We start from the raw sequence: 27,788 nt of genomic DNA, 5'->3' as shown, positions 1-27,788 counted from the left end.
TCCTGGCAGGCTAAGCCAGGGTAGCTTAACTGTCTGGACAACTTCTCCTGCATCTGTGGGTGTTTTCTGTTTCATTATTTTTGTTGAGCCATATACCTCCCTCATCTGGAATATCTCCACGGATTTTCGTGAATTTCTCAGGATTTTCATCCCCTCTGAAGAACATTTAGTTCACTGCTCATAGTACTGACACTACCTCAACCCTGCAACAACTGTGGCAGGTGGGCCAAATGCAAATTTGGGGTAGGCAAGAACATCCTCCACTGGAAATTTTGGGGGCAGATTTTGCAATCCTCTTTGTGCAAGTCGGACCCAATCAATATGTAAGCTGGCCAGAAAAAGTACCTAAACGAAGCTGGTATGAAGTGGGTGTGCAAAATGAGCAGGACTTCCATTTCACTGGGACCAAGGAGAGGTATTGAACAGCATGAAAGGAGAAGTATAATGCACTGATGTGTGTGGGCACTTAGCTGCATGAAGAACAAAGGAAAATAAACCCTGTACAGAATTATGCTATTGGTGGATCTAACTGCTGGTATTTTGGTGAATTGTTGTTGCTATTACAGCCATCTGGAGCATGTAAAAGGGATGAAACTCGTCATTTTTTTAAAAAAGCATTTAGGATAATTTCCTTAGTTCCCAACTCTTTGGAGGGCAGCACCCAAAGCAGTTCTTGCTGTTCACTCTGGGAGGGGAAGGAGCAAGTGTCTTGCACCGTGTCTGCTGGGGACTCCTGGAGGTGTAGTGCTGGTTGCACTCCCATGCTCTCCAGAAAGCTGCAGTGCCTGGCCCTGCCAATGCTCAGTGTGTTACAGGGGTTTTTTGAGACATGCACATTGATCCTGCCAGCCCTGAAACCCATCTCAGCCACTCAGATTTGATGCTCATCCTTCTGCTGTGCTGAGGACTGACTGTGTGTGGCAGGTAAGGAGCATTCCCTCTCTCCCCTCCCTCTGCAGGTGGGTCCTCTGCTGCCCCGGTGGAAGGGAATGTGTTAATGGCTCTGTAAGGAGAAGGATGATTTTTCCTGGCAGCACTTTTAGGTTGGCTTCCAGAATATGTACAGTTATCATTTATGTTCCTTTAAATTCTTTCCTTTACTCAGAAGAGGTCAGTGCATAGAAAGAGAATTTGGATTATTAGGCTGCTGGCACTGACCTGCATTTTCCACTGTGTGTACTTGGAGTAGAGTTTGGTGCCTCTTCTCATTTGTTTACTTTTTCCCTTCCCCTCTTTCTGCTCCCCCCTCAATAAGATGTTGGATTTCTCTTTTAATTATAAATATTTTAAAATTTTAAGTGATCCATTAAACCGCTTCTTTAATTTCTCTGGGAATCTTAGGATTGCACATTTGATCTCCTGAAATGTGAAGAGCCCAGTGAAATGATTGAGGCATATTAGTGCTTGGGTCCTCAGTACACTCAAAAGACACCAAAATTGTGTCTTTGCTACTGGAACAAGAGCTTTGAAAATGTGGGATCTAATCCTTGATTCAGAGGTGTCATAGGTCTCAATCTGAGCTGGTCAGTTTGCAGATGGGGAAGTTGCTGATGGGTCTCTGGGAAAGGAGGATTCTTTGTAGTTTTGAACATTTATAATGTCATGATAAAGGCCCCTTGGTCTATGTGATATTTCTACTACTTAGAATCAATGCTTTTCAGAAAGTAGTTTTATTTTAGGTAGGAGAATTATTTTTTATTATGAAGATAATTTAACTATGGAGCCTCTGTAGTGCAGTCCATCAGCACATTTAGCTCATAACTGGAAAGCTGAGATTCAAGCCCATGCATAGATGGGTTTCCCTTTTCCTCTACCCATGTCAGGGAGCTTGGAATTAGATAACCTTTAAGGCCCAGTTAAACCAAAACTGTTCTATGATATTGGGCTGCAGGGTTTTGGCCATGCAAGGCTGTCTGTTGTGAAGTGGGATCTGTGTTTCTGATGGCAGTTCCCAGTACAGAGGAGAAAGGGGTTTGCTCCTGCACCCCCACAGTGATCTCAGGGCTTGGGATTGGGGAGACAGTGGATATAATTCCTCATGAAATGACCAGGGATGACTATGATGGGAGGGTAATAAGTTGTGGCTCCTAGGAATCTGTCCTATTTCAGAGCACACAATGGAAATAATACTGCTTCTGCTGCTGTTTTGCTCTAAAAGAGATATTAATGTAAAAATAGAGTAATTCAGAAATAACTGTCTTCCCCCAGCTGGATGTCATGGCAGCAAAAGCCCCATAACAGAGCCATTCCCTGAGCCAAGGTTATTTCTAAACCACTTCTAGTTCGTGGAAAACAATTTGCAAAGTTTTGAGTGATTTGGGAATAAGAAAAGTTATTTTACAAATCATTGTCTGCTGCAGGAAAAGCAATTGTCATGGACACAGAACATCAAAACACAACATGGGTGTTTTTAGTGTATCAAGTCACGTGTCAAGTCAGAGGGCTACCAAAGAACATAATTTCAACACTGTCAAACAGCTTCTGCTCTGCCTGCATAGTGATTATCCTCTCAGTTTACACAGATCTTTGCACTTCTGTGGTGCTTTAATAACATCACTGTAACCCCCTGACATTTGGGTAACGTGAGGAACAGAATTCTCGCAGCACCTACAGTCATCAGTCACTGTCAGCCCTGGGCTGAGGTTTCTCCTCTCTAACCGTGGGGCTGCATGGCTCAGACAGCTCTTTCTGACACTGTGCTTCCCATGGCCCCCAGAAAACAACCTAGAGAGTCTCTGGATTGTCTGCCTGGCTGCCCAGAGGCTTCAGAGCCTGGGCAAGCAGCAGGAGAAGGGAGGGCTCCAGTCCATTAACCCTGGCTGCTCCTCAGGGTGGCGCTGGTTATATTGAGTTCTTCGTGTGGCAGGAGAGTGGGGGACCTGCTTGAGATGGAGGGGAGGGGGGGGAATCCCCTTTGGTCCAAGGAACTTACGGGACTAGGTGGAAAAAAGAGGTGGAAGAAGGGCAGGATTGAGGTGTTTCAGTTGTGTGATAAGTGCCTTGAAGAGGCACTTTCTCCATTGCCTTTTCTCCATTCCGTCTCTGCAGTCAGGCTTTGGTCTTGTTTGTACTGGTGTCACTCTGCTGACCTCAGTGCAATGACAGCACTCTCTGCTATCAAGGTACTGAGTGGTGAGCAGTTATTCCACTTATAACCTGCCTGAATAGAAGCCAGTCCCTTGTCTGGGATGGGAAGAACTAGGGACAGCTAGTAGCTGGCTGTTTTTTCTGGCTGTTGGTTATTTATTTGGTCTACTGAGAACTAAATTAATCTCTCCATGAAACAGGTACTCCCTGCTCCTGAAAGCATTGTAGCTCTCTGAGCATTCTGTAGGAGCAGGACTTACACCAGTGGCATTGCTGTATGCCCAGGAATGTCTATGTGCAGCCAGACATGGCACCACCCAGGGCAGGGCTTCTGCCCCATGGGCTGAGCAGAGATGAGTTATCTGTGGCAGTGTGCTGGGTCTGTTACTCTTTCAGCAGCAGCCTTAGTAGCCTGCCTCACTTTTTTTGTGTTTAAAATGCTCCTTGTATTATTTATCTTGTACTTTCATTAGTTGTAATTTTATTGCAGTATTTGCAAAAAAGTTCACCCACTTCTTCTATGTTTACCTTAAGCACATCTGATGTGCAAAGCTTCCACACTCTCCCAATGCCATTTTTTTCTCAAAGACAACCAGGCTTTGCTGTGGCAAGGCTGGGCTGTGGGGAGTGGTGAGTGTGGATGCTTCAGATCCCAGAAGGATCCTCTTATGCTGCAACACCCCAGATTGTGTTGCATGGTTTAGCTCAGTAGCCCAGCTCCAGATGCTCTCTGACTGGTCACTGTAGTTGTGTGCTTGGTGGCAATGTGCTTGATTTGGGGCTGTGAGACAGGGCTTGGTGTGCTTAGTCAGTATTACCTGCTCTGTCTCACTCCTTTGGTTGGTTAGTTCCAAATGTATTTTGGATGCCTAATAATTCCAACAAGAAATTTATAGAAGAACATGAGAAAAGCTGTCCCCAGCATATAAATTACTGTGTTAGTACGACTGAGCTCCTGCGGCTGAGATTGCAAATCATTTTCAGATGCCGTCAGCATCTTTTTTTTTGTGCTTTGTCTCTGTCCTCCCATGACCATTGCTTGGAGAGCCATGACCACACTCGAAGGATTTGCTTTGAGGGGAAGGCTCAAATATCAAAGTGGAACAAAAGCATTCAAACCTAAAAGCTGATCATAAAGCCCAGCACATCATTTTCAGGAGCAGAACATTATTGTTACTCGGCTGACAAACTTCTTTTGAGGGCAGCAGCACGGTCCAGCACCATTTTAGATTTGTCTTGAAGCCGCACATAACCAAAGTAAATATATGGTTACATAAGAAACTATGTTATATTCTTCCTCCATGGTTCCAAGTGTAATTGTAAAGTAAGCACAAATGCAGTGTGTCTGCCCTTGTGGAGGTGGAGGGCCAACCTCCTTCCACACACAATTCCATGGATTCACACCTGGGATTAATGAGCCAGGCAAGTGCAAGGAAGGTGGGTTTGTCTCCTCTGCTAATGTCCTTGTATAAGATGTGGAGGCCCCCTGTGGAGGTGAAGACACAGATACAGGTAGGGAGAGGCACCAAACAGGCTCTGGGGAGCAGCCACGTTGCAGGGAGGGCAGTGTGTGGCTTTTGGACATCGTCCAGCTTGGTGTGAGTAACTGCAGCCCAGAGGATTACATGGCTCACGTGGATCTCTGGTGATTTATGCAGCTGGTTAGCATGCCAGCAGCATTGCCTGTAGTCACAGGGACTTACTGCTGCATGGCACGAGCCTGCTTCCCACTGTGTGTGACCAGGGGAAGAGCTATGCTGAGGAGCTGGGACAAACCTGCTCTTCTAGAGCTGGGCTTTGAAATTTGGTAGGGGATCATTGTGCTTCTTTGCCCCTAAAGGTGTTGTGAAAATATATGAATCATTGTTTATTTCCAAAGGGCATGGACGCTCTAACTTTGAACAGGATAGAAAAACCCATGAAGGAACCCAGAGACCCTCGTGAAAGACAAACCTTGGCCTGCAGAGAGAAAAGGTCTGACTGTGTGGCTGGCACAGTGCAGAGGTGGACAAGGAAACACACAGCAGGAATAAGCTGGCAGTGTTAGGACCTTGAGTTTTCTGAAGTTGTCAGTCTCAGTTTTAATTAAGCACAAATTGTTCAGTTCCATGCAGAAGGAACTGGATAATGTTCACTGCCCTGCACTCTATATGGGATTAAAACTGGGGCTTCTCCCTCACTTTTTGTCTAGAATACAGCGGCCACAGAGGGGAAAAAAGCTGGTAAGATGAGAGGACATTTTTCATGCCATAATATTCTGAACAGGACTTATAGGCCTTGGCCATAGGATATCATACAGTGCTCAGTTTTCTGTCTCAGTTTCTGGACTCATAGTGCAGTATAATAATGTGTGCATAAGTTCCAAAAGAAATCATAAATTAAATACAATTTGAGGCACCTGAGCAGCAGGACAGTGACTGCTGTAAAAGCCCACATGGAAGTGAATGTTGTCAATATGAGGAGCCACACATTAACAGAGAATAAGATATTTACCTGTGAAGAACAAATGAAGTGACACCTATATCACATAACCAAAGTTTGAAATTGCTTTACAAAAGAGATCAGTGGCATCAACACCGTGGACAGCAAGGTCCAGAGAGCTGAATCCAAGGCCAGCTAGTCAAGGCAGAAGTGGAGCTGAGACTAAGCCCATGCACCTACACAAGCTGAGGGCTGAATGTCTGGAAAACAGCTTTTAGAAAAGACCTGTGGGTCCTGGTGGGTGCATTGACCATGAACCAGTAGTGACCTTGCAGCAAAGAAGGCCAACAGCCTTGGCTGAGTGAGTGTGTGCACACATGGGGTGCTGAGCTTCCCATACAAGAGAGGTGTGGGCATACTGGGAGGGCCACATCTTGGAGCATCTGTCACAGGTGAGCAGAGGGTGAGAGATCTGGGGTTGTATAGCAGAGTTGATCTTATCAATGCATATAAACACCTGATGGGGAAGTAAAAGACAGATGAGAGTCTTTTCAGCGGTGTGCAGTAGAAGATGCAAGGGGCACAAACTGAATACAAGAAATTGCATTTAAATATCAGATTTTTCATGGGTTTTTTCACTGTGGCAGTGACTGAAGAACAAACAGACTGCCTAGAGAGGTTGTGGAGAGCGCTTGCAAAAAGTTGCTTCTGTTGACCCTGCTTTGAGGAGGGGTGTTGGACTAATCAATCTCCAGAGGCCCCTTCCAAGCTCTACCATGCTGTGATTCTGTAACAGAACATAGCTCTCCTGAATCCCAGGGTAATATTTGAAGTGAAATGGTTGCTGGGATCCTGGGCATCTGCTCTATTTTGATTAAATGCTGCCAACAGAAGTAGATGTTCAGGTACGGGACTGCACATGCACAGGTGGCCTGCGAATATGTGTGGTTACCTGCAGAATCCCTCCATATGCAGGCAAACCAGCACACCCAGCCAGTCTGTCAGAAGAAAATGTAGAAGATGGCTAAATTCCACCTAGACAGAATTTCCAGCTGAAAAAAAAGAGGAAGGATGTGTCTGGAGAAACCTGGCCATGTGCTGTTCCTGCTTCTGGGATCTTGTGCTGCCTCTGTACGGAGCAGTTTCTCCTTAAATACTCACCTATTCAAACAGGGTGTTTGCAGGAGCAGTACATTCATCACTTGATAATGTGGTGGGTTACTTACTATTCATCACTCTTTGTATTCTTCTCTTTAAACCTTCCTAGCTGTTTCAGACAAGGGAAAGTAATGTGAGAGTGTAGTTGTACAGAAAGGCTTGCTGCTTTTCTCATCCCAGCACATCCAGCTCATGTGGGCACAATCAATTCCTGCAGCTGTGCCACCGGTTTAGCTTATGCACATTGCTTCAGAAAAAAATAAGCTGTAACCAGAGTTTAGTCTGGCAGTTACTTTTACTGCTTTTTATTGTTGTTGTGTCATACAGTTCTCTGTCATTCTACATGTTTCTCTAGTCTCTGCAGTAGCACTACCGCAAAATGCATGAAGGCAAAATGCTGCCAGTTGGGTGACCTCACAGGTGGAGAGGGGAGGAATAACGGAGGAGCTGGGAATCAGCGCTCAGTCCTTTGTACCCACAAGCGTACCTGGATCTATTCAAACCAGCCAACATCTTCCTCCCGCTTCCTGCAGGATCGCTTTGGCTTTGGGATGGTTCATTCGCAGCAAACCCAGCTCAGCCCCACGCACAGTGTGGCCACCTCTAGAGGGCGGTGATTGACTGATGAACGTAATGGGATGATTCCTGAAATATCCCGGACTAATCCAGCTGCGATACTGCCGCTGTTTAAGGAATTGCAGCTTCGCTGCAGAAAGGTGCACAGTCTAGCAGAGATAGGTCTCTGTCCAGCTGAAGTGATAGAGGAATTGAAGTGGACAAGTAAAGTATCAGAATTTAGCTCAAGAATTAGGATGAATTTACAAACTGTTAAAAGATCAATAATTCTTAGAAATAGCAGAAAGCTTCATTTCTCTAACAGCTTTGGTTTGTGCTGTCCCTTGAGGGAACCAATCCATAAGCACATTTAAACCAGAGCAAAGCAGGAAAAAAGTCAAATCAGCCAGCACAAATTGCTCTGAACTCCTGGGTTCAGGCTACTAGCGTGCTCTGTTTGGTTTCCAGCACAGCACAGTCCTGCTGTGCAAGCCACCATCCCAGGGATGGCCTTGCCAGGAATGAGGGGACAGAACCTTCCTTATTAACATCATTCAGTGCAGGAATTGTTTCCATGGAGAAACAGCTTCCCAGCCCCACCTTTCACATGACTTCATCTTCCTTTACCTGCATGTCAGGCAAGAAACTGGCAGAGAGGTTTCCTGCAGCATCCTGTGATGCTGGGAGTGGTCCACATGTGGCCCTGCCCAGCTTCCACCCCTCTGCATCTGGCCGAAGAATATCACTATCCTTCCTCTTTTTCATTTTGCTGATTAGTTCCTTTCTTTACTTCTTCCGTTTCTCTTCTCCTGATGCCATTAAATGGAACTCCACCATACTTCTCAGTTCTGCAAGGAAATGATGAAAAGTTGGTTGAAATAAAGTGTGAGGTGAGGACAGACTTTCAGGGCAGACACACTTTTTTCTTCTTGGAGGGTATCTGAACTTGAGCTGCTGCTGCACATTCAGTGCTGCGCTTCCTGGCCGTGTTTGTACCTGGCTCTGGAGCTGCTGCAGTATGTGCTCTGCAGCCAAGGTGCACGCTTTGCTGCTCTGTGCTTTGTGTACTGTGGCACCAGGCTTCATGGGTCACAAAGAGTTTGTTTCAGTGACAATAGGGGACGTCAGCACACACATCTTTGACAAGGCACACAGTGTGAAAACATCAACACTCTTCCCTCCTAGCACAGAAAGATGGGTCTGGTTCCCAGTTTGTTATCTTTGTATTTAGCATTGACTCCAAGGAGCATAGTTAGAGGGGATGGAAACACAATCTCGTTTTCATTTCTGTGGTGCCAGTTGAGTCAGGACCAGGCTGACACTGGCCCAGAACTATTACCATTTGCTTGAGACATCTTGTGTGTTTTTGTTGACCCTTGTCCATTAGCTCATGGACCACGGTGTCCATAGCTGGAACAAAAGGTCCTGTTGCTCTTCTTGGCCATCTTCACTCCTCATGTCCATCTTGGGCTGGGAGCCAGTGGCATGGGCACCAGAGATAAAACATCCTTTATTTCCAACCTTCCTCGTCAGAGCCTGCCTGCTAAGAAAAACCTTGCCTTTCAAGAAAATGTCCTTTTTGGGACTTCTGCTTTGTTTTGTGAGAGCTTTTTATGGATCATACATGTCATGACCCAGCACCTATCACAAGCACATAATTCCATCACAAAGGACTTTTTAAAAGTACATGTATAGAAACTACTAGTAGAAAGCCTAACATTCCTGAAGAATGTTACTGTCTTCAGTGTTATTTTCTACCTTCACTTTGTGGGTTTTTTTCCTCCAACTCTATTTAGCTGCAAGGATTCATCTAAAGTGGAAGTGACACAACAAAACCTACTTTGATACCCTGCAGATTTAAAAATAGCTGTTTTAACATAGTTTTTCCTTCCAAGGTAGAATGTACCTTCTATTAGAAAACATTCACTCACATTGTTAATATAGGGTCTCTTTTCCATAGTCTGTCTTAGAGTGAGTCATCTGCTCTCTGACTCTGTGTATCTCCATGCAAATCAGTAGGAATTAGCTTGGTTTCTGAAATTCTCTTTTGTGTTGACTGAAAATCTGGGGTGATTGTTTTAAAATGTTTCCCATTCTCCAGACAAGATATGAATGTAAATGCAACAAAAGTAATGTTGGACGTTCTCCCTGTACCAATAATGTAGCTGTAAACTGCTGTGTTTTGATTGATCTGGTGGAATGCTATGCCTCTCTCAGAGTGTCGTCAGAATTGGGCCAGTTTTATCTGAAGAGTTTATTGTCTCAAGAAGTAAAAATAAATTGAAGTCACTGTAATTTGGAATATCTCAGTTTTTTATTTCAGAGACATATGAATCAGTATCAGCTGAGCACCTGGCTTGTAGAAAGCAGCTCATTATTTTAAAAAATGCAGTTTCCAATTTGAAAAGAAAAAAAAGCACTTGGATTATTTCTTAGAATTTTGGGGCAAACCTTGCAAACCTGGAAAAATGTCCACTTTTGCTAACTTCAATGTGACTGTTTCTGATGACACACTCATTGTTTAGTGAAAATATGAATAATCCCAGAAATCAGAATGTCTCAAGTCACAAGCCTTTACTCCATGCCAGATCCATCACAAATTCCTGAGCACAGGTGTACTGCTTTGGCCATAACACCTGCTGGATCCTGCACTGTTCACGTTGGTTTATGAGTGACAGATGTGTGATGTCATGTGAGGAATCAGTGGTTGCTGGGAAGGGCTTTGAAGGGGCTGGAAGGTGAAGTTCCCATGGGACAACTTAGTGACAGAAGGAGCAGGCTCCTGTGGCTTAGACCACAGGGATGTAACAGCACTGCTGCATGTTTTTGTGGGAGAAGGGAAGGATTGAAAGTGGGAAACTATCAAGCATGGTGTATTCATGTGCCATTACTAAGACTTTAAAGACAAGGTCTGACAACCCCAAATACAGTTTCCACAGGCAAGGGTGCTGAAGAGCAAGACTGCTCAACACTTACACAAGTGAAATCCTGCTAACTCCTGCTCTCTGAATCAGAACTTTTCTTCTTAAGGAAAACACTCAGCCAGCTCAACTGATTTACAAACCAGTGTTGAAAGATTTGCAGAAATTCTTGTGGGATCATGAGGGCAGTAGGGAGGCAAGTTTGTTTTTCTCTCGGCTGGTAACAGAAGGAGCTTCATGTCTTGTGTCATTACCTCCTCCAATTTTTTTTTTCTTGTCTTCATATTTGAAAAAAATCACATTATATTTGTTTATTCATTCATGGTTAAGACAATAAAGACTCCTTCCAAACTCTTGGTTGCCCTAACTTAATTATATTGTAAGTATAATTAAACCACAGTGTTGTTAAGGATATCTGTTCCTTAGATGCTCTGCCAGCAGAGTAACCACCATACACCTTTTTCATTGTCTGGCAAGCTTACTTGGCAGTCTTCATGAGAAGGTGTCAAAAAGGTTTTACTAAAGTGAAGTCAGTTTAGAGCAGGAAATTAAATGTTAACGCTCTAACACACTACTAATTTTTATTAGTAGTATTTCTCATTTTGTTGTTTGTTTACTTATTTGCTTGCTTTGTTTGTTGGTTGGGGTTTTTTCCCCCAGAGAGAAAACCCACACATGTGATGGTCAGAAGAAGCCCATGAAGGTCACAAATTACCCAGGTCAGAACCTGCACACCTCCCAATCAGAGGTGATGATAATTGTGCGTATCAGCAACAATTTCTGGCATCTTTTAGGTTTCGTAGGAATGATACAGTGATAAATTTTGAAATACAAAATAACTTTTCTTAAAGGAAGAGCCTCAACCTCTCAGTAGGTCCAAAAGGTGGAACAGAAGTAGCTGGAGCTCTGCTATAGCATCACTGATCAGTGGAGAGCATAAAAGAAAATTTTGATGCCAGGTCTTAGACATCCTCTTGGAGCCAAAGGAGGTGACTGCAGGGCAGCACTTCTACTTTTTCTGCAGTCCTTTCTCCTCTCCCTCACTCTTGTGAGGTGCTGAGTTCTAGGTGAGTCTCGGCTGCTCCCCAGACTTTCCCCTGTGTTGTTAAACACTGAAACACCTTTGGTGCCAGCACTCAGCTCTCTGTCATCAGCTTACTCACACTGTCACAGCCCAGGCCTCCTACCAGCCACATCAGCACCAAGTGTGGTGGCAGAATGGAGTCCTGCAGAGATTCTGCTTGAAGAGCTTAAGATAGGACCTGTAAACATTCCCAAGAGGAGTAAATGCCTGTGAGTGCCACCTTGTGTCTTTCAAACAGAAGAAAGAAGAAGAAACTGGATGCCTGGAACTGCAGTAGTTGGTCAGCAGCACCTCGTGGTCTTATGCAACTAAGGTACTCCATAAACCAGTAATACCTTGTTGTTAGATTGTGGTTCTCTTTTTTTTCCCTGAGATCCTGCTTGCTCTAGACACATCAGTCAAGTACTTCTGTGTCCTTGGACTTCCAGCAGCAAAACACCACCTAAATGCAGTAAAACGGACCACAGTCCAGTTCTCTTCCTGCAGCAGCATTTTCAGCTGTGTTTCAGCAGTCTGGTGTTTGGCTCTGCTCTTTTGTTTCTGTTGCTCCTCTAGTACCCACAGAGCCCATTTGGGCTTCTGCAGCTCTGTTACACTCTGCAGTGGAGAAGAGTCTCAACCTGCCTGACACGTGTGGCTGCTCACGTGGCCAACACATTTGTGTATTTCTGCAGCTCTGCTCTAGGCCACATTCCCATATCTGCTTGTACTGAGAGATGCTGTGGAAACACAGAATGCCTTGGGTTGGAAAGGACCTTAAATACCATCTAGTGCCAACCCCCCTGCTGTGGGTAGGGACACCTTCCCCTAGACCAGGTTGCTCAGAGCCCCATCCAGCCTGGCCTGGAACATCTCCAGGGATGGGGCAGAAATCCTTGTTTTGCTTCAATATGAATAAACTCTTATTTTTCTCCAATCACTCTGATCAAGACAAATGATGAAATCAAAGCATTTGCTCCCCAGTTAGCAATTTTTTTTCCCACATACTGCAAATTTCTTTTTACTGTCCATGGCTTGTAGGAAAAGCTTTTGGCAAGTCAAACTACTTTGAAAGTACTGTGCCTATCTATTTAGGAAATAAAATTACTATGAATTAACTCTTAAGGGCACTGCACCGACCAGGATTTTAAACCTCAAAACAGTTCTACAAATGCTCTGCAAATCGATTAAACCTGAGATCTATAAAAAGGGGCAAAAAAAAAGGTAGACTTATTCTAGGGAGGCAAACAGGGAAAGAAATAAATCCTCTGGTACTGCCTAGGAAAGATAAGCATCTCCACAGCTTATGCTTTACAGTTCAGTAACTTAACATTTCAGTAACAGAAACAAAGTGTGTGAAAGACTTAAGTTCTTGTCACTTGCTTTACAAAGCACACTCCTTTTCTAATGCTTAGCTTACAGTGGTGTTGGTCTACTAAAAACACATTAATTTCTTTCTGAAGCTTATGCAGTTCTTCTGATATCCTCAAGAAATGAAGTTAAAAAAACCCCCAGTAATAACTCCGGACATCAGATTTCTACACTGCAGTTTACAGAAGTGAGAGTTTAGAGGGATGCTTCTGAAAACCCTTCTACTCCCATGACTGTCTGAATCTTGAAATTAAATGAAAAAAAGGAAAAATAAAAACAGAACAAACCCCTAGACCTTTAATTATAACCTAATCATTTTGATCACAGCAATAAATATAACAAATGAGAGGCAAGTATGTGCGTGAGAGTGCAGGACAGAGAAAGGTTTAGGGCAAGGATCAGTGGAAAATCTTTAGAAATGATGTAAGAGAAAGCAAAGGCAGGGATTGGAGTTTGTAGCCTACACCAGAGACTATAAAAACTCTGAAAGAAAGCTGAACATTAAGGGTAAGTTAGGAGGAAGAACATAGCAGGACCATTAAGGTTGGAATTGCTTGCATCCAATGCAAGGTAAGAGGAGTGAGGACAGAATGTGTTGGGGATGTTTTGTGTCTTCTGCTCTCTTTACAGAAGCTTACTTCCCTTCTGTGTTTTCCTCTTTTTAATGTTTTCTTCAATTATTTTGTATTAACAGACATTCACAAGGTATAAAGATGCCCAGATCTGATGGGAAAAGCACAACTACTTTTTCCAGTTTAGAATTAAGATAATAAGGTGCCTATCACTTAGGATTTTTGGTAGTAAACCTGAACTACAAATATTCAGTGGAAATTTATTTCCTTCAGTTAATCAGCCAATATTTAAACAGAATGTGTCAGTGCAATTTACAACACTGACAAATTACTTCTATGCTCTTGCAGTGCTTTGCAGTAAACTGCTGTCTGTTTATATTGTTATGGATTTTTCTTTTGTGTGAGTTATTGTCAAATGCATATTACTTCTTAAAATAAGCTGAAAAGCTATGACAGAATAATTCTTTTGCATAACTAAATATCTTATGTGGTAGACAAGTTTGCTGCATCTAACATATTGAAAAACAGGAGATAAATGATTTAGGAAAAGTCTTTAATTTATGGATCTGCAAAAGGGTTTTATTATATCCCTTGTCAGACAAATGTTGATCCAGATTCTGCTGCATTCCTGCAATAATAGTATAACTGGAAAAACATTCCTACACTGAGTAATTATCATTATCCAGTGATCTGACTGCTTCAGCTTTGCACTGCTGTAAGTGAAGGCAGACTCTGATTCTGTGATAGTCATTGTGATTTCTCCATTCCAAGTTCAAAACTATTTCACTGGGGTTTTTTTTCCCCTCCCACACTGGAGTTGTACGAGTAAATACATGCAACTAACGTTTGGTTTAGATGTCCAGAGGCTACAGTAAGGTTCAGAATCCACTAATTTTTGAAGCACTAGCATGCAGTGCCCTGAGCTTTCCTTACTTGGTTTTTAAATTTGAAATGATTGTTCTCTCATGGAGAGTGCAGAGCTGAAAGCTGAGGAGCTAAGAGGACATTTTGTGCCTCTGCCCACAGCTTAACTTAGGAAACTTATTATTGCATTTATCTGTCTCTGCTCACCTGTATTCAAAATGCAGCTCAACCTACTTTTCCTGTGAAATACTTTGAACATTATGAGGAATAACAAGCAAAAATCCCCAGCTCAAACCAAATAAATCTATGGTGTAAATGACGGGAAAACTGTAAAATATATCTGACTGGACCAGGCATTCTTCATGTTTTTATAAATACCTGCTAATCTGATTTCAGCAGATTAGGACTTTGCTTTCGCTCTTTGAATGAATGACAAGTGCCTTTCTGGGCTTCTTAAAAAGCAAATTAAAACATATAACAATTGTAAGAGCTCCCTTGTTAGACCCTGACCAAGACTGCAAGTGCTCGCAGCTTTCCTTTTCTTCTCACTTAACTCAGAGAGACAGGTTACTCTCTAATTTACATTTGCAATGCATCTTCCCCAAGACTTTTCTTCTTCAAGTAATGTCCTTGGTCAGAATGTTTAAGTGTTTATCCAGTAAATCAGTTTCAGTGTTTGAATCTTGTTAAGAAATTCCAATGACATTCCTGTCTCTTAAAAGCTTATCCTGAGGGATATTTTTATTATACTTTAAATGGTCTGGTTTTATATTGATAACCTGTTTTGCTAATATACTCTTTATACCTAGTGTGAAGATCTTCTACTTATCACTCCAATGCTGTTAGGAAAGAAAAATATTTTTCTAATATAGAAAACTACAATCAATTTCTTGATTTTTCTTGATGGAAAGGTTTCTTATTTTTGCTTCAAATGCTGAAGATGGCACTCTAACAATGAAAAGTTTTTGGCTCTTGTGCTAAAGATGAAGGAAGGCTGAATGTCAAGTTGTTAAAAATGTTAAGAAAAGTGGGCATGTTTAGTCAGTACATATATAAATAGTGTAGGATTAAGGGTTTGTTGACAAAGAAGAATAGTCTAATAATGTTTTGTTTTCCATTGTATATACCAGGAATACTGCAGCTCACTCAATTATCTTCTGAGGAAAGGTGCAAATAGGTTTTTCCCACTAAGAGATATTTTCTTACACTTCATAGCATCCTTCTTTTTAATATTCCCTCAGCTTCTAGATGGGCTTCATCACTTCTGTTTGTCTCCTGCTTCATGGTCTCCTACTTTTATGGTATATATGTGAGTTTGGGGGTCTTAATTTCTGAAATCTGTTGCTAAAAATGGATTTATTACACAGTGTAATAGTGTAAAAGTGTAGCCAGCTTTGCAAGATGTCCAGCCTGTGTCCTTCCTGCCCATTCTAAAGAGAAGTGTCCTCATTTGTCCTGTATGACCATTTGGTTTCATGCCCTGTTTCCAAAGGCATAAGAACCACGACTGACTGGTTTTTCACAAGTGTTTGCCCACCTTTGTCAGTTAATTTGTTGCTGAATCATGCTTGTGTCTGTTCAGCAAAGGTGTCCTGTCAGGGCTGTGTTCATTTATGCACTTCTTGAACTCCTCATGGGAACCAGAGGGTCACCTTTCCACCCTTTCTTCACATGAAGCGAGTGCTGCTCCCACAGACGTTGTGTCCCGTGTGGGCAGGGTCCAGCCAAGCCCTGCAGGGACTAAACCATGACTGAATCTGTTTTCTCTGAGTACAAGTGGTAGGAACTGCTGTGCGCTCAAGCATCTTCTGAGCCAGAGCACAGCTGTCAAACAGGCAAATGTGACTGACGTGGTGATATGAGAACATGTCAGGACCAAACATTGGAAATCATGTTACAGGGAATGCAATTATTGAAAGGAAGACTTTGGAAATCAATGATGAATCTTGACTGCCTTGAGAATCCTTGAAGGAATTTAATTTTCAGGAACAGGAACATGCTTGGCCTTGAAATACTGTCTGAAAAAAGTTTCATTTGGGACACAAAAACACCTAGTTATCTCAAAATAACCAATCATACACCTCTTGCATAAGTTTATGAATTTTAAGTTGTCTCTGGTTCCACCAGATGAAACCTACCTGCCTCTATCTACATAGGAAACTGAAAATAGAGGGAAGTTTATATTGTAGAAGCTGTCAGTGTCTGTATCACGTATAAAAAAATATATGGCATTGTTTAAAAATCTGCACCTACTCCAGAAAACACATTATTAATAACATAAAGGGCCTGACACTGGCAGCTTACATTTCATTTTGTCAAAAAAGTCCCATGCTTCAATGTCTGGCTTCAGCATCTTTTAGAAAGCAATATGTGAGAAATGTTCCATATCTCATCTGAGGGGTGAGAACAAAAACACAACTCTAACCTATTTTTGAGCTCTGGTTTTTTTTCTGAGGGTGGGATTTGTTTTGATTTTCCTCCATTTTCCTCTGCATTTACGTAACTACAAAATTGCACCTGAGATACACAGGGTCCTTCAGCAGTTCTAAAATCTCTAGGACTGGTGATAGGGGCAGTATTTTTGGCTTTGTGGTGATACATATGATCAGAAGATACCCTTTACAACTTTTGGAAGTAAGGCAAATGTGTTTCAACAGGAGCAGACTTTTTCTTAGAACTTCACACAAGCAATTTATGAGTTGGGGTTTTTTTTTGGTAAGATAATCATCCATCATCATTTTTTTTGGCCAAGGTATATTCCTGTCAGGTGTGCAGTGCAAGCACAGCGAGGCCAATGCAAGTGCTCAATTTGATTAATCAATTCAATTAAGATAGGTAGCAGCAGTTAATATTTTATTTTGTGGTGCTGGAGCAGCAATAAAACAGCTCAGTAAGGAATCTGCACAGTCCCAGAGGCCTTCCTGGCCAACAGGTGATGAAGGCTTCCCAGTGCTATCCCAGCATTAAAAGAGGAGCACTGGAGGCCAAAGGGGCACTGCCAGGAGCTTCCCAGTGCCTATGGGACAGCCAAGCCTTGGCTCTGCATCAGGTCATTTTGGGAGCATCCAGGACAAAACCTCAAGGGCTTCTGGGCTCAGCCACAAGGTGCTCACTGCAAGGACAAGGTCCTCATTTGCAGGTGACTTGGGCATGTCCCGTGCTCGTGTCACAGCAACAAGCAGAGCACAGCCATCAATACAGACTGGCAGCTGGAGTGAAGGATTGCAGTGCAAGGCGTGATGTCTTGCCTCGGTTCTCCTGCTAACAGGCCAGTAAGAAAAATAAGGCCCCTGTGATTTATGCTTGCAGAGTAATCTCCACAGTAATGTGAAATATCGTAGTTCAAATGGGTAAGAACAATGATGGCTGTTACCATTTTTGACAGGCAATGGGTTTGGAGCTCGGTGATGAATTGCATTCTGTCTGGTGTTTGTTCAGCCCACTTATCTTCAGGATGTCATTTTGGGTTTTGTTTTTTTCTTTAAAAGAAAAACATCTTTTAAGTCCTTTGGTTTGATGTTGGAGACTTAACAGTTTCTGTTTGGTAAAGTGTTTTGCCTTCTTGTGATCTTTTCTTGGAAAATGGCTCTGCACAGATTCCTAAGTAAAAGTTTTGTATGTTTATCCTGCTTTGATAAGGTAGAATACTGTTCTTTCTTTTATCTTTAATTTTATTTTAATTGGACCTGTAACAAAGATACCTAATTATAGGAGGAATTTTAGTTTTGACACATTTCAAGCTGAAGTATCACTAAGACACATAAATATGTCTGAATTTCAGACTTGCAATTAAATTTAGAGAAGGGTAAACTGTATTTTATGTCAGATAACACTAGACCCTGAGATACTAAAGACATGGAATTATACACCAATCCCTTGGCCTAGCTCCGTGAAGTTGGTGGTGAAGAATTTTCTGGCAGGATGGAATTGCAATACATCTAATAAGAGTGTATCTTGAAAAGCTTGTCAGAGCTTTGCTTATTCTCCTTCAGTAACAAATACTGTCCAGCCTCTCTTATAGTCTCTCTTGGAATGTGTCAAGGTAAGATATGGATGGGGTGAAGCAATAGCCAGTGCATGGCTGGGAAAGCCCCTTTTCGGCCAGAGGACTCTGCTTGGCCTGTTGCAGCAAATGAGCTCAAGGAGAAATACCAATAACTGCTTTTAACAGCTAAGGTCCTACAACATGGCTGAAGGTAGTAAAACTAAGTCCCAGACCAGCATAAGAAAGTGTGATTTTAATTGTACTTACATAGTGCTCACTGCATCATTAGTTTAGCAAATGCTCTTCTAAAGCTGAACTGTTCCACTGCAATAACCCTGCCTCTTTCTCCAGCCTTGGTCCCACTGCTGCATGAAAATCAGTACAACAGGGTCTTGCTGGACTTAAGTTTTGCTCCCTTTTCAGTCAGTGACACAATCTCTAGCTGCTTATTTCTTTGGGAAGTAGAGCCAAGCCTTACAATTTCCTCCGCTTCTAATTTCACTGGCATCGAGTTCTGACCAGTTAATCAAATGTCTTTAGTGTTGCAGGTGCCCTACTGTTTATTTTCACTAGTGTACCAGTTGCTATTTTTAGCTCTTTAGTCTTTGGGTTGAATGAATACCAGCACAGATCTTTAACCATAATAAACATATGTTTTTAACCTTGCCATTTATTTTTACATCTCTGTATCCAAATAATCAGGATGTGGTTACCTGTGAAGGTAGTAGACTGCTACTTCAAATTTCAATGCACACCCACATACAAAAATATACATTGCAGAGGGTTACAGCTTTGAAAACACCCAGACAGACCCCTGTGTTTATGTCAAGCAATGGCTGTTGCTGTCAGACCGAGAGACAGTGGTACCACCTGGCTTAGTGCATTGACTTTGTCCTCTGATTCCAGTGAGTCTGCCTCATCCCTACAGAGTAACCAGCAACTTTCTTCCTAACTGCCCATCCCTTACAGACAATAGTAATAGTAATAATGTATGTATATATATATATATATATATTCATACACTCTTTGTGGTTTTGCTTTTGCCAAGTGGAGAGTCAGCAAAGAATGGCAGAATCAGACTTGAATTATACTCTGGGGCAGGACCTGGAGACAGAGAAATCAGCAAATTAGCAGATGCCTTTGGCAGAAAGCCCCAGCCTAACTCCTATTAACATCATCTGAAAAATTCCCACCTGGGGGTATGGAGGCACATCAGGTTTTAAGATCTAGATCCAAACAAGGGCTTAAACAATGTAGGCTAAACCCATGGCCAGAGAGAACCCCTGCAGCAAGCACCTCCCCCATCCCGAGCCTCCCAAAACTCCCTGCATTATTTAAAGGCTTGGTAGGCTTCTGCAGTTCTGCAGCTGTGACACATGGTCAGACCACCACCAGTCTGAGCAACACATCCCCATGCAAGCTTTTCCCACGTGTGGGAATAATTTCAATGCAGGATCCCATTGGAAGTTGTGGCTCATGTGATGCCTTTTCCTGGTCTTAAAATCAAGAGTCGTACACGGTTAGAAGGGGAAAAGGGATTTACCTTGGTATTTATTTTAAGGATCCTTAGGTGTGCACGTCCAGGTCATATGCATTGAGATGCACCCCGCCGAGTATGTGTGTGTCCCCCCCCAACATCGGGTATAACATTATAGATTTTACTAATTAGCATATCTTTCAAAGATTCCCCAATGAGAGGCTCAAGTGAGCCCCCCTCCCCAAGGAACCTTCCCCTGGATGGTTCTATCTTGGTTTACAGAATGTGTTCTGGAGAGGACCTTGGGGTCTGGGGCACACTGATCCCTAGCTACGAAGCTTCTAAAATGTTTAGTCTCTCAGCTTGACAAACAAGTCCAAGAATGTAGGCAAAAAGCACTAGGAATACAGAAGCTGTAAAAAGGTATAACAGGGGTATAAAAGAAAAGGCAAAAAATCTTCATGGCATCACATGTGGGTCATGTTGAGAACTAGCAAAATGCAGCCTTGCCTTCAAAATGCTACTGAAGAGGCATATGACTTCTGTCACAGCCTTAAGCACCTCCAGCATGTGAGGAAGCCAGGGTCAGCCTGGGTGCCTACAAGCCAAAGTCTCCCGGCTTACAAGTAAGCATCCAGTTCATCTGGTTTTAAGGCAAGTTTGCATTCCTCACTGCTGCTGCTGCAAGGATTGCACCACTGTGCAGAAAGGAATCAAAATACTGGCAGGGCTGTAAAGGAGCAGAGGAGGGAGCTGATGCTGCATGCGAAGGTGAAAAGCATTCAGCTGGTATTATCTGGTTGCTGGGTTTTATGCAGTGACTCTGACAGATAAAACTTAGTAACCAGCCATGAGGTGAGTCTCCCTTGGTTTTTATTACTTTAAGACCTATAGAGCAAGATTCCTCAGGGATGCAGCTGTGGAGTCATTAATAGATTGTTCTCCTTTGCAGATGCTGCAGTTCCAGCTCGTGGTGGTGCATTTGGCCCTTGTGATTGCCCTGCTGTGGTGGAACTCCAGCTCTGTGCTCCTTGCAGAGGCAGCTCCGGAGGTAGGTGAAGGTTTCTGGTGGTTGTCACATAACTGCTCTTCCTTGGGTGTTTTTAGCCACAGAGTGAGGAAGACACTGGAGTATCCAAACAGTGCTGGAAGGTGAAGGATCAGTATTGACTCTCTAAGGGCCAAGGAGGAGCCTCAATAAGAGAGAGATGCAAATTGCAAGGCTCTGGGGGGGACAGACAGAATGAGGTCTCACCCAAATTCTCACAGCCTCTCCTGAAACACCAGGGGATTTCCTGTGTTTTAAAACATTGTCCAGTGCATAGAGAACTTCCTGAAGAGGGGAAGGAGTTGATAGCAGGGGGGAAAGCAAACTCCTCTAACACTGAAGGGAAGGTTTAATTCTTCTTAAAGACAAATAATAGCATGAGAAAGCTGCAGCTTTCAGAAGCCATAAGGAGATCCCTGAGAGAAGATCACCTGCACGGAAGTTACAAATTAAAGGAGACAGACTAGACCAGAAGGGGAAAGGAGCAAAGTCACTTGCCTAAGCTTGCAAAGGAAAGCAGCAGATGAAATGGGAGAGTTGTCTCATGTTTCACCCAGAATGATATGTAGGGGTTGCACCTGAAAATACTTCTACTGCATTCCCTATTTTTATGTCATCTTGACATAAGGCAGATTTGGCAGGAAAGGTATTTATGTAATGGTTTCATGCCATTTAAAAAAAAAAAATCAGGTATCTAAAAGTTTACTCAAAGTAGCACTGTTTGGCCCTAGGGTTTTTACATAGGTTTCAAGATCAACTTAAACTTTAGATGGCTACTGAAGAATACTGATGGATTCTTCTACCTTGCTCTCTGTCTTCACATAAGCATGACCTGATTATACAAAAGTGCTGCAGTAGCTGCTGTTCTGGTGCCACAGAGACCGGGTATCCTGCCTCTATCAGGGATAGATTTTTGTGAAAAGAATGTAAGAACAGAACATCTTTGCAGACTTCTAGATCTAGAGACTTGCACTGGACCAGGGCGTGTTTTAGCTGCTGATGTGCCATAATTTTTCTTTGAATCAGTTTAAAAACTCAGTATCCATGACATCCTTTGGCAACGCATTCCCCTTCATCTGTGTGCTGTATTTAAAAAGTAACTCCTTATATTTATTTTAAATCCACCATCTGGTGACTTCACTGGGTGGACTGGGAAGCTCATTCTCTTGAGGAAAAAATTTCTAGTTTTTATTCATTTCATTGCTGTTTCTAAGTTTGCAAACCCTCCACTATGCCACCTACACCCACTCTCATCTCTGCGTATCTGTGAAGTTGTGCTTTGTTCAGTGGTTCACCAGAGGAAAACTGTTTTCTACTTCTGATTATCATTTTAGCTGTCACTTTACTTCTTATAATTCCATTATATCTTTTGAAGACAATGTAGTGGGGTTGCAAGGTATTCAAAAGCAGAGGCTATTTTTGTCCTTCTAGTTTCAAGTGTTCCTGTAGATATTTATCCTCACTAACCAGAAGGAAGAGTTCAGTCTTTTTTAAAGGCATCCTTTGGTTGCAAATCTCCATGAAAGTTTTATAACCCTGAAGGAGAACAGAAAGGACTGTTCTGTGTACTTGAGGCTCACAAAAAACAGAGTCAGAGAATAACGTGAGATCCTTTACAAAAGTATCAACAGTGCTACACCACTGGTGTGGTCATTGTGGTCCTCTGCTCCTCCTCATATAAAGGTCACAGTTTTATACACTCCATCACTGTTTATCCCACCCATCAGTAGTGGGAAACATCCCCACCACAACTGGAGTAGACAAGGATATTGCATCATCCATGTGATGCCTTCCTTCACACGTGTACTAAACCCACCATGTATGAATAACAAAGACAGTGGTGTGCTTCTAAAGGTAGAATAAAACCTATTTGATGGTGTAAGACGTAAAGTTTCTGTCTAACTCTGTGAAAATCAAGTGGAGCAAGAAGGCACATTTCATTCAAAGAGACAATGATTTGGGCTTGCTTTTGTAGACTAGCTGCCCTCTATTTTTCTGTTATATGCAAAATGACTATTTCACTTTGATTTGTTTCATTTCTTTCTCAATAGACCCCAATATTCTTAGCTATTTTCACAGCAAAGTTTGGTTTTGAAATGGTGTTAAGCCTAGTGTTGTAATCAAGGTTCAAACTGTTGTGTCAATTCAACAGAGTGTTCTTTCCTTTCCTCCTCCCCATGTAGTGTTACTGCATAATTTCTTTGAATGTCAGTACTAAGCAAGTTTATTTTGGAACATGTTTTACTTAAAAATTAATTAATTTGTCAGATATGGATGGAAACTTCTGTAGAAGTTTTCACTACTATTTATTAGCATTCATTTAAAAAACAAAAATCAGTTTTCTTGAAAACTATCAGGATGGATACTGGAGTTGGGCATTGGTGATTGCATTTTTCAGAAGGATTAAATTACTCAGCTCATGCTGTAAGTCACACTAATCACAGTGCTGAGATAGAGATACTGGGATGGCCTGCAGAAATAGGCTTTGTGAAGTAACAAATTTCAATATTTCTTGCAATAATAATGAAAGCAAGTTCAGTTCTATTAAAAAAAAAAAAAAAAATCCCAGACTTTGACAGCAAAATCCTGTGGGTGTAAAAAGAGAGAGAAGGAACTTTTCAGAGAAGGAACATTTCAGAGATGGAACTTTGTTTTAAAACATTGTCCCAATTTCAGTGTCCTGGTAGTTTTCTATTTACAGGACTGCTGCTATGACACTGCTTGAAATGTTGTTTTTTTTCTGGGACTCAAGCAGCCAGCAAACTGAAATTTTACTGCTTTCTTTTGCAGCCTCTGGAGCCTTCTGCTGCTCTGGGCATGGGAGCACATCCCATTGCCAGTGAGGAGAAGCCAGCCACCAACCTGGCAGCCAGACTGTTCCTTCTTGATGGCTTGGTGTCTCTGGAGAATGAGGTGACTGAGACCAAGAAGAAAAGAAGTTTCCCAGGATTTGGCTCCCCAATTGACAGAATTTCTTCAAGCTCTGTGGATGCTAAAGGCAAACAGAGGTAAACTCTTAAATGCTCCTGCCAGTGAGAAAGTTGGAGAAAGGCTGTTGGAAGGTATTCTGGACACTGATTGGTTAGCTTTAGCCCACAACAGGTTTGATGGTCAGTTGCGAGGTGCCTCTGATCAGGAACCATTCAAAGAGTGTGTCACCCTTCAGCTGTGAGGTATAATACATTCACTAGTTCATTTATCCCTGCAGTGCTTCCCAGCTACCAGGAAATATTCAAGTGAATTATATGTGTCATTTTATGTGATTTTCCAGGACACTTCTTTCCGCTGGTGTGAACTAACATTCAGTTTAAAACTACATTTCTGATCATGAGCTTATTTAAATCAAAAAATGTGCCTGGGGTTCAAAACAAAGGGGCAGGGCTGGGTGCTCCTGAGACTGAGATGGAAAGAAGGTGTGGTGGTGTGCACATTTTGAACAGAAAGATGAAGGACACATCATGAAAATGGGCAGGCAGACAGTAGAATGAGCTTCAAGACCTCCATCAACTTTGGATTCATCAGGGTTTAATCAATACAGCAATACCTTCACAGAACATGTCTGAAGATAAACTTGTTTGTAACAGGGCTAAGCAGTGAATGATGCTCGATGCGGCTGGGGAGAGACAGTGAGTTTGGAGCAAAGCTGTAAGGGCTGTTCCCTGTATCTGAGAGCGCTTCCCTGTCTTGTTCTGCTTTTCTGGTAACTGTCTTCTCTTGGATGGAATCCCTAATGCCACAAAGTATTTAATAACATGCTTAAAGCTTAATCTGGAAATGGAAAGTATTCACAAGAGCCACTCAATAATACAAGTACTTTTTTCAAACCAAGTTTTGCAATATTTTCTTGTTGTTTTTCCATTTATCCACCCAGTCTGCCTCTAGGACTGTTTGGCTGCAGCCAGAAGTGATAAAATACAAAATTCTTAAAACTTTAAGAAGAATTATTCTGTTCTGTCCGCCTCTTCAAGATATCAAAATCAGCTCACTCTTCATTTGCATTTTAGCATGCTTTCGCTTTCCAGGCAAAGAAATGAGAGGTCATTTTTGAAGCTATGCTTTTTTGCGAAGGTACATGGTATTCCCAACTTTTCTCTTGGGTTTTTTTTTGATGGAAATCTTTCATTCTATGTGCAGTACAAGGGAAAAACTAAACAAAGAAACAAACAAAATCCCCAAAACAACAAAAAGCAGACTAACAAAAAAAAGGGAAATTGTGGTGAAAAACAGCTTGTCTCTGAATAATGATCTCATGAAAATGAGTGACACTGCACAAAATTCCCCCTTTCCCAGCAGCATCAGCACAGTTTGCAGTTTTGCATTGGGATTATCACTTTGGGGGAGCTGTTTAGCTTTTAAGCTTGGGGTTGAGCCATTTCTTGGAACCACCTGAGCTGCCTTGATTACTGTGGTGATAGTCTAGTACCACCACCAGCATGGAGTGCAGATCAGACGGATGTTATGAAAGAATAATAAGGCTTTTGATAGAGAAGTACCTTTAGATAGAAACAGGCAGAGGCTGCTGCACTTAGACGAGTAAAACAGAGGACTGAGCACCCTGCCACAGTCGTTCAGCCAGGAGATAACAGCTCATTCCTGTACGAGCTGAGCCAGCCGCCTTTAGAGACCAGGAAATTAATTTGTGAAAGCTGATACATAGATCGAGCCCCCCGAATCAATGCGGTGAGTGCAGTGCCTGGCACAAAGCAGAAGCTTTTGGAAAAGAGCAAATCAAAGGTGAGCCCACTTAACAGCTTGTTCTGACACCCACCGATTACAGGAGAGCCCAGAGCCTGGTCTGGCATCAACATCGGTTTGTAACACTTTGAAAAGCACGGGAAAAGCGTGCGGGAAGGCAGGAGAGGTAGAAAGATCCACAAGCAGACAGAGAGAAGGAAACTCCGGGAATCTTAGACAAGGCTGTTTTAAGTAGAAAAAGTCACTTTGTCCCTCGTAAGGGACGGCTCGGGGACAGCGCGGGGCGGAGGCGGCGGGGCTGCCGCGGCGCGGGGCGGCCGCGAGAGGGGAGCCGGGCTGCAGAAACACCGCCCCGCCTCGCCATCCACCTCCAGCCCGGGGAGCCGATTCCTCTTTTCTCCAGGCAGGCTCAGGATCGCTCTGACAGCCCAAGTGTCCCGCCTGCCCCCTTTTGTGCCTCCACCTGGGGGGAAACAGTGCTGCTCTTGAGGCAACAGGCTGGGCATCCTGGCTTTCTTCGCCTTTGCCTTCCCTAGGGCTTGGTGCAGCAGTGCTGGCTGAGTTGGTGCCTGGGGAAGGGACAGGCCAAACAAATGGCTCCCCTTCCTTTGTGGTGTTCTGTAACCGCTCCAGAGTGGCTGATGCGGTGCTCCCCTCACACGGGACACAGGGAATTCCCATTCCCTGACCTCATCTGAAAGGCAGCTAGAAAAGGGTCACTGGGGCTGTGGATGCTGGGTTGATGCATCTGGACTGCAGCCCATGCCCGAGAGGTGTGAGGGAAGGAGATGCTCAGATGAGACCGAGGACTGTGCAGCTCCGGGTGGGGCATGCACAGCCCCAGGGTGAGGGAGCTTAACAGTGCTGGCACAAAGTTAGACTTGAGTGCACCACAGCGTTCTCTCCCGCTTGTTATTTCGCAGCTGACAACTTACAGAACAAAATTTATTTTTATTTATGTTCCTCGACAAGGACTGATAAAGAATTAATCTTCCAGGGCTTCTCTTGGACTTGCATTTCACTGGTAAGTATTTCTGAGGGCAGAAGTTGAGGTTATTCTCAGCTGCAGGAAACCTTGCCATTTCCACAATTAATTAAAAAAAAAAGCTTCTGCTGATGGAAAAAAAGCTTAAAAAATGCTTAATTAAGGTGGGAAAATGTATTATTTTATATAAAAAGGATTGCAAAAAACACTTCTGCATAGAAATGCTTTCACATGTTCCTCATGCCCTTATTCACCAAATTGTCAAGAGATTTACCATATAGAGGAAGAAAAAACCCAACCCCAAAACCTTCCCCTTTTCAATCTCATCAAAGGACTGCTACTATACAATTTTGATGAACAGTACATTGCCAGAGAACCTATAGGAAAATCCAGCTAAGGTTTCTCTGACTTGTCCCCTCTATTACTGTGCAATACTTTCTATTTCCTTGCTTATCTTAGCCTCATCTGGCCCTGGAGCTTTCAAAGACCCAGACAATGGGTCACCTGCAGTATGTGATCCTGTGCAGGAAACAATTCCCCTTTATAAAAGCAGTGTAGCACCTTTCTTTTATGAATAGCAGTTAACCTGTGGAGTTAGTTTGCTGCCAAATAAAAACAGGGGTAGTGGATCAAGCTCAGCCAGTCAGTAAAACAGCTGCAACTGCAGCCTTTTGTAAGACAAGTGCAGCATCTTATTTTTAAACACTCACATCTTTGGCTGTTCCTGCACCACTATTCTATCTGAACAATAAGGTCTTAGTGGGATGAATGGAGGAATCAAACATGTAGTAACATTTTCATTATTCATAGATGTCTTCTCCCAATGTTTTTCCACCCTCTTTACTCTTTTTCCTGGTGCAGGAAAGTGCTTGAGCTGCCTAAGAGAAGGTTTGGAGTTCCTCTGGACCGGATTGGAGTGAGCCACCTCGGCAACACCAGGGCTTAGCAGTTCCTGCAGGTAAGCCAGAGTATTGCAGGTGTGGACAGGCTTGGAGAACCCACCCGTTTTCTGTTGCTGGAGGTCCTTAGTCATGCCAGCAGGCTTGGGAAGAGTGACTAGGGAATGGTGGCTTCTTATAACATGAAATGCCCTAATTTACCACTGAGTACCTCTCTACAATCAAACAAGTATTCCTAATAATTTAATCTCCTCTAGTCAACTTTACAGTATGTTTGTCCAAGCCTTGCATTCCTGACATTGGAAAATGTAATATTTACTGCTTTTTTTGCCTACAGGTGCTTCTATTCTGAATGAGTGATGCTGTACTGGAAACATGACAGAGATATGGAAGATGCCTCACAGCATGTCTTGTCTTTGCCTAATGATACAGCACTCAAGGAATTGACCTCCTCCAAAATCTGTTTCAAGTTGCATTTTACAAACGTTGCATTTACAAATAATAACATATTCAGTTCATCAGGTCAGAATGCTCTCACAGCTGTGCACAGTGTTACTGATAGGAGGGAACAGAGAATATGTATATATTTTTATTGCATGGCATTTATCTGTTAAACTTATAGAAGTTTATTAACCTAGCCAGGACTGAGATTTTTTGGATAGAAAATAAAACTTCCAGAGATGCCAA

General features: G+C 42.8%; 1 protein-coding gene across 3 annotated transcripts; it reads left to right on the top strand.

The window, feature by feature from the left end:
• The first annotated feature begins 647 nt into the window (after positions 1-647).
• OSTN (osteocrin) lies at positions 648-27,788 on the top strand. 3 transcript variants are annotated; one of them, XM_042042447.1, is made up of 5 exons: positions 648-924; positions 20,427-20,525; positions 23,313-23,530; positions 27,064-27,160; positions 27,439-27,788. In XM_042042447.1, exons 2-4 carry the CDS (start codon positions 20,427-20,429, stop codon positions 27,146-27,148), a joined length of 402 nt encoding a protein of 133 aa, XP_041898381.1. In that variant the 5' UTR covers positions 648-924; the 3' UTR covers positions 27,149-27,160; positions 27,439-27,788. The 3 variants fall into 3 exon arrangements, with proteins under 3 accessions (XP_041898381.1, XP_041898380.1, XP_041898382.1); XM_042042446.1 differs by lacking the exon at positions 648-924 and adding an exon at positions 13,081-13,146; XM_042042448.1 differs by lacking the exon at positions 648-924 and adding an exon at positions 20,238-20,329.

Source organism: Corvus kubaryi, unplaced genomic scaffold (genome assembly GCF_017639235.1).
Source record: "Corvus kubaryi isolate FWS band 111438036 unplaced genomic scaffold, C.kubaryi_AGA036_p1.0 37397, whole genome shotgun sequence".
NCBI lineage: Eukaryota > Metazoa > Chordata > Aves > Passeriformes > Corvidae > Corvus > Corvus kubaryi.
This window is presented reverse-complemented; position numbering and strand designations above follow the sequence as displayed.

Excerpts from the sequence above, each read along its gene's own strand:
- OSTN (XM_042042447.1), top strand. The coding sequence starts at position 20,427 with ATGCTGCAGTTCCAGCTCGTGGTGGTGCATTTGGCCCTTGTGATTGCC. Across the intron at positions 20,526-23,312 it reads TTGCAGAGGCAGCTCCGGAG|CCTCTGGAGCCTTCTGCTGC; the intron begins GTAGGTGAAGGT and ends TTTCTTTTGCAG. Across the intron at positions 23,531-27,063 it reads GATGCTAAAGGCAAACAGAG|GAAAGTGCTTGAGCTGCCTA; the intron begins GTAAACTCTTAA and ends TTCCTGGTGCAG.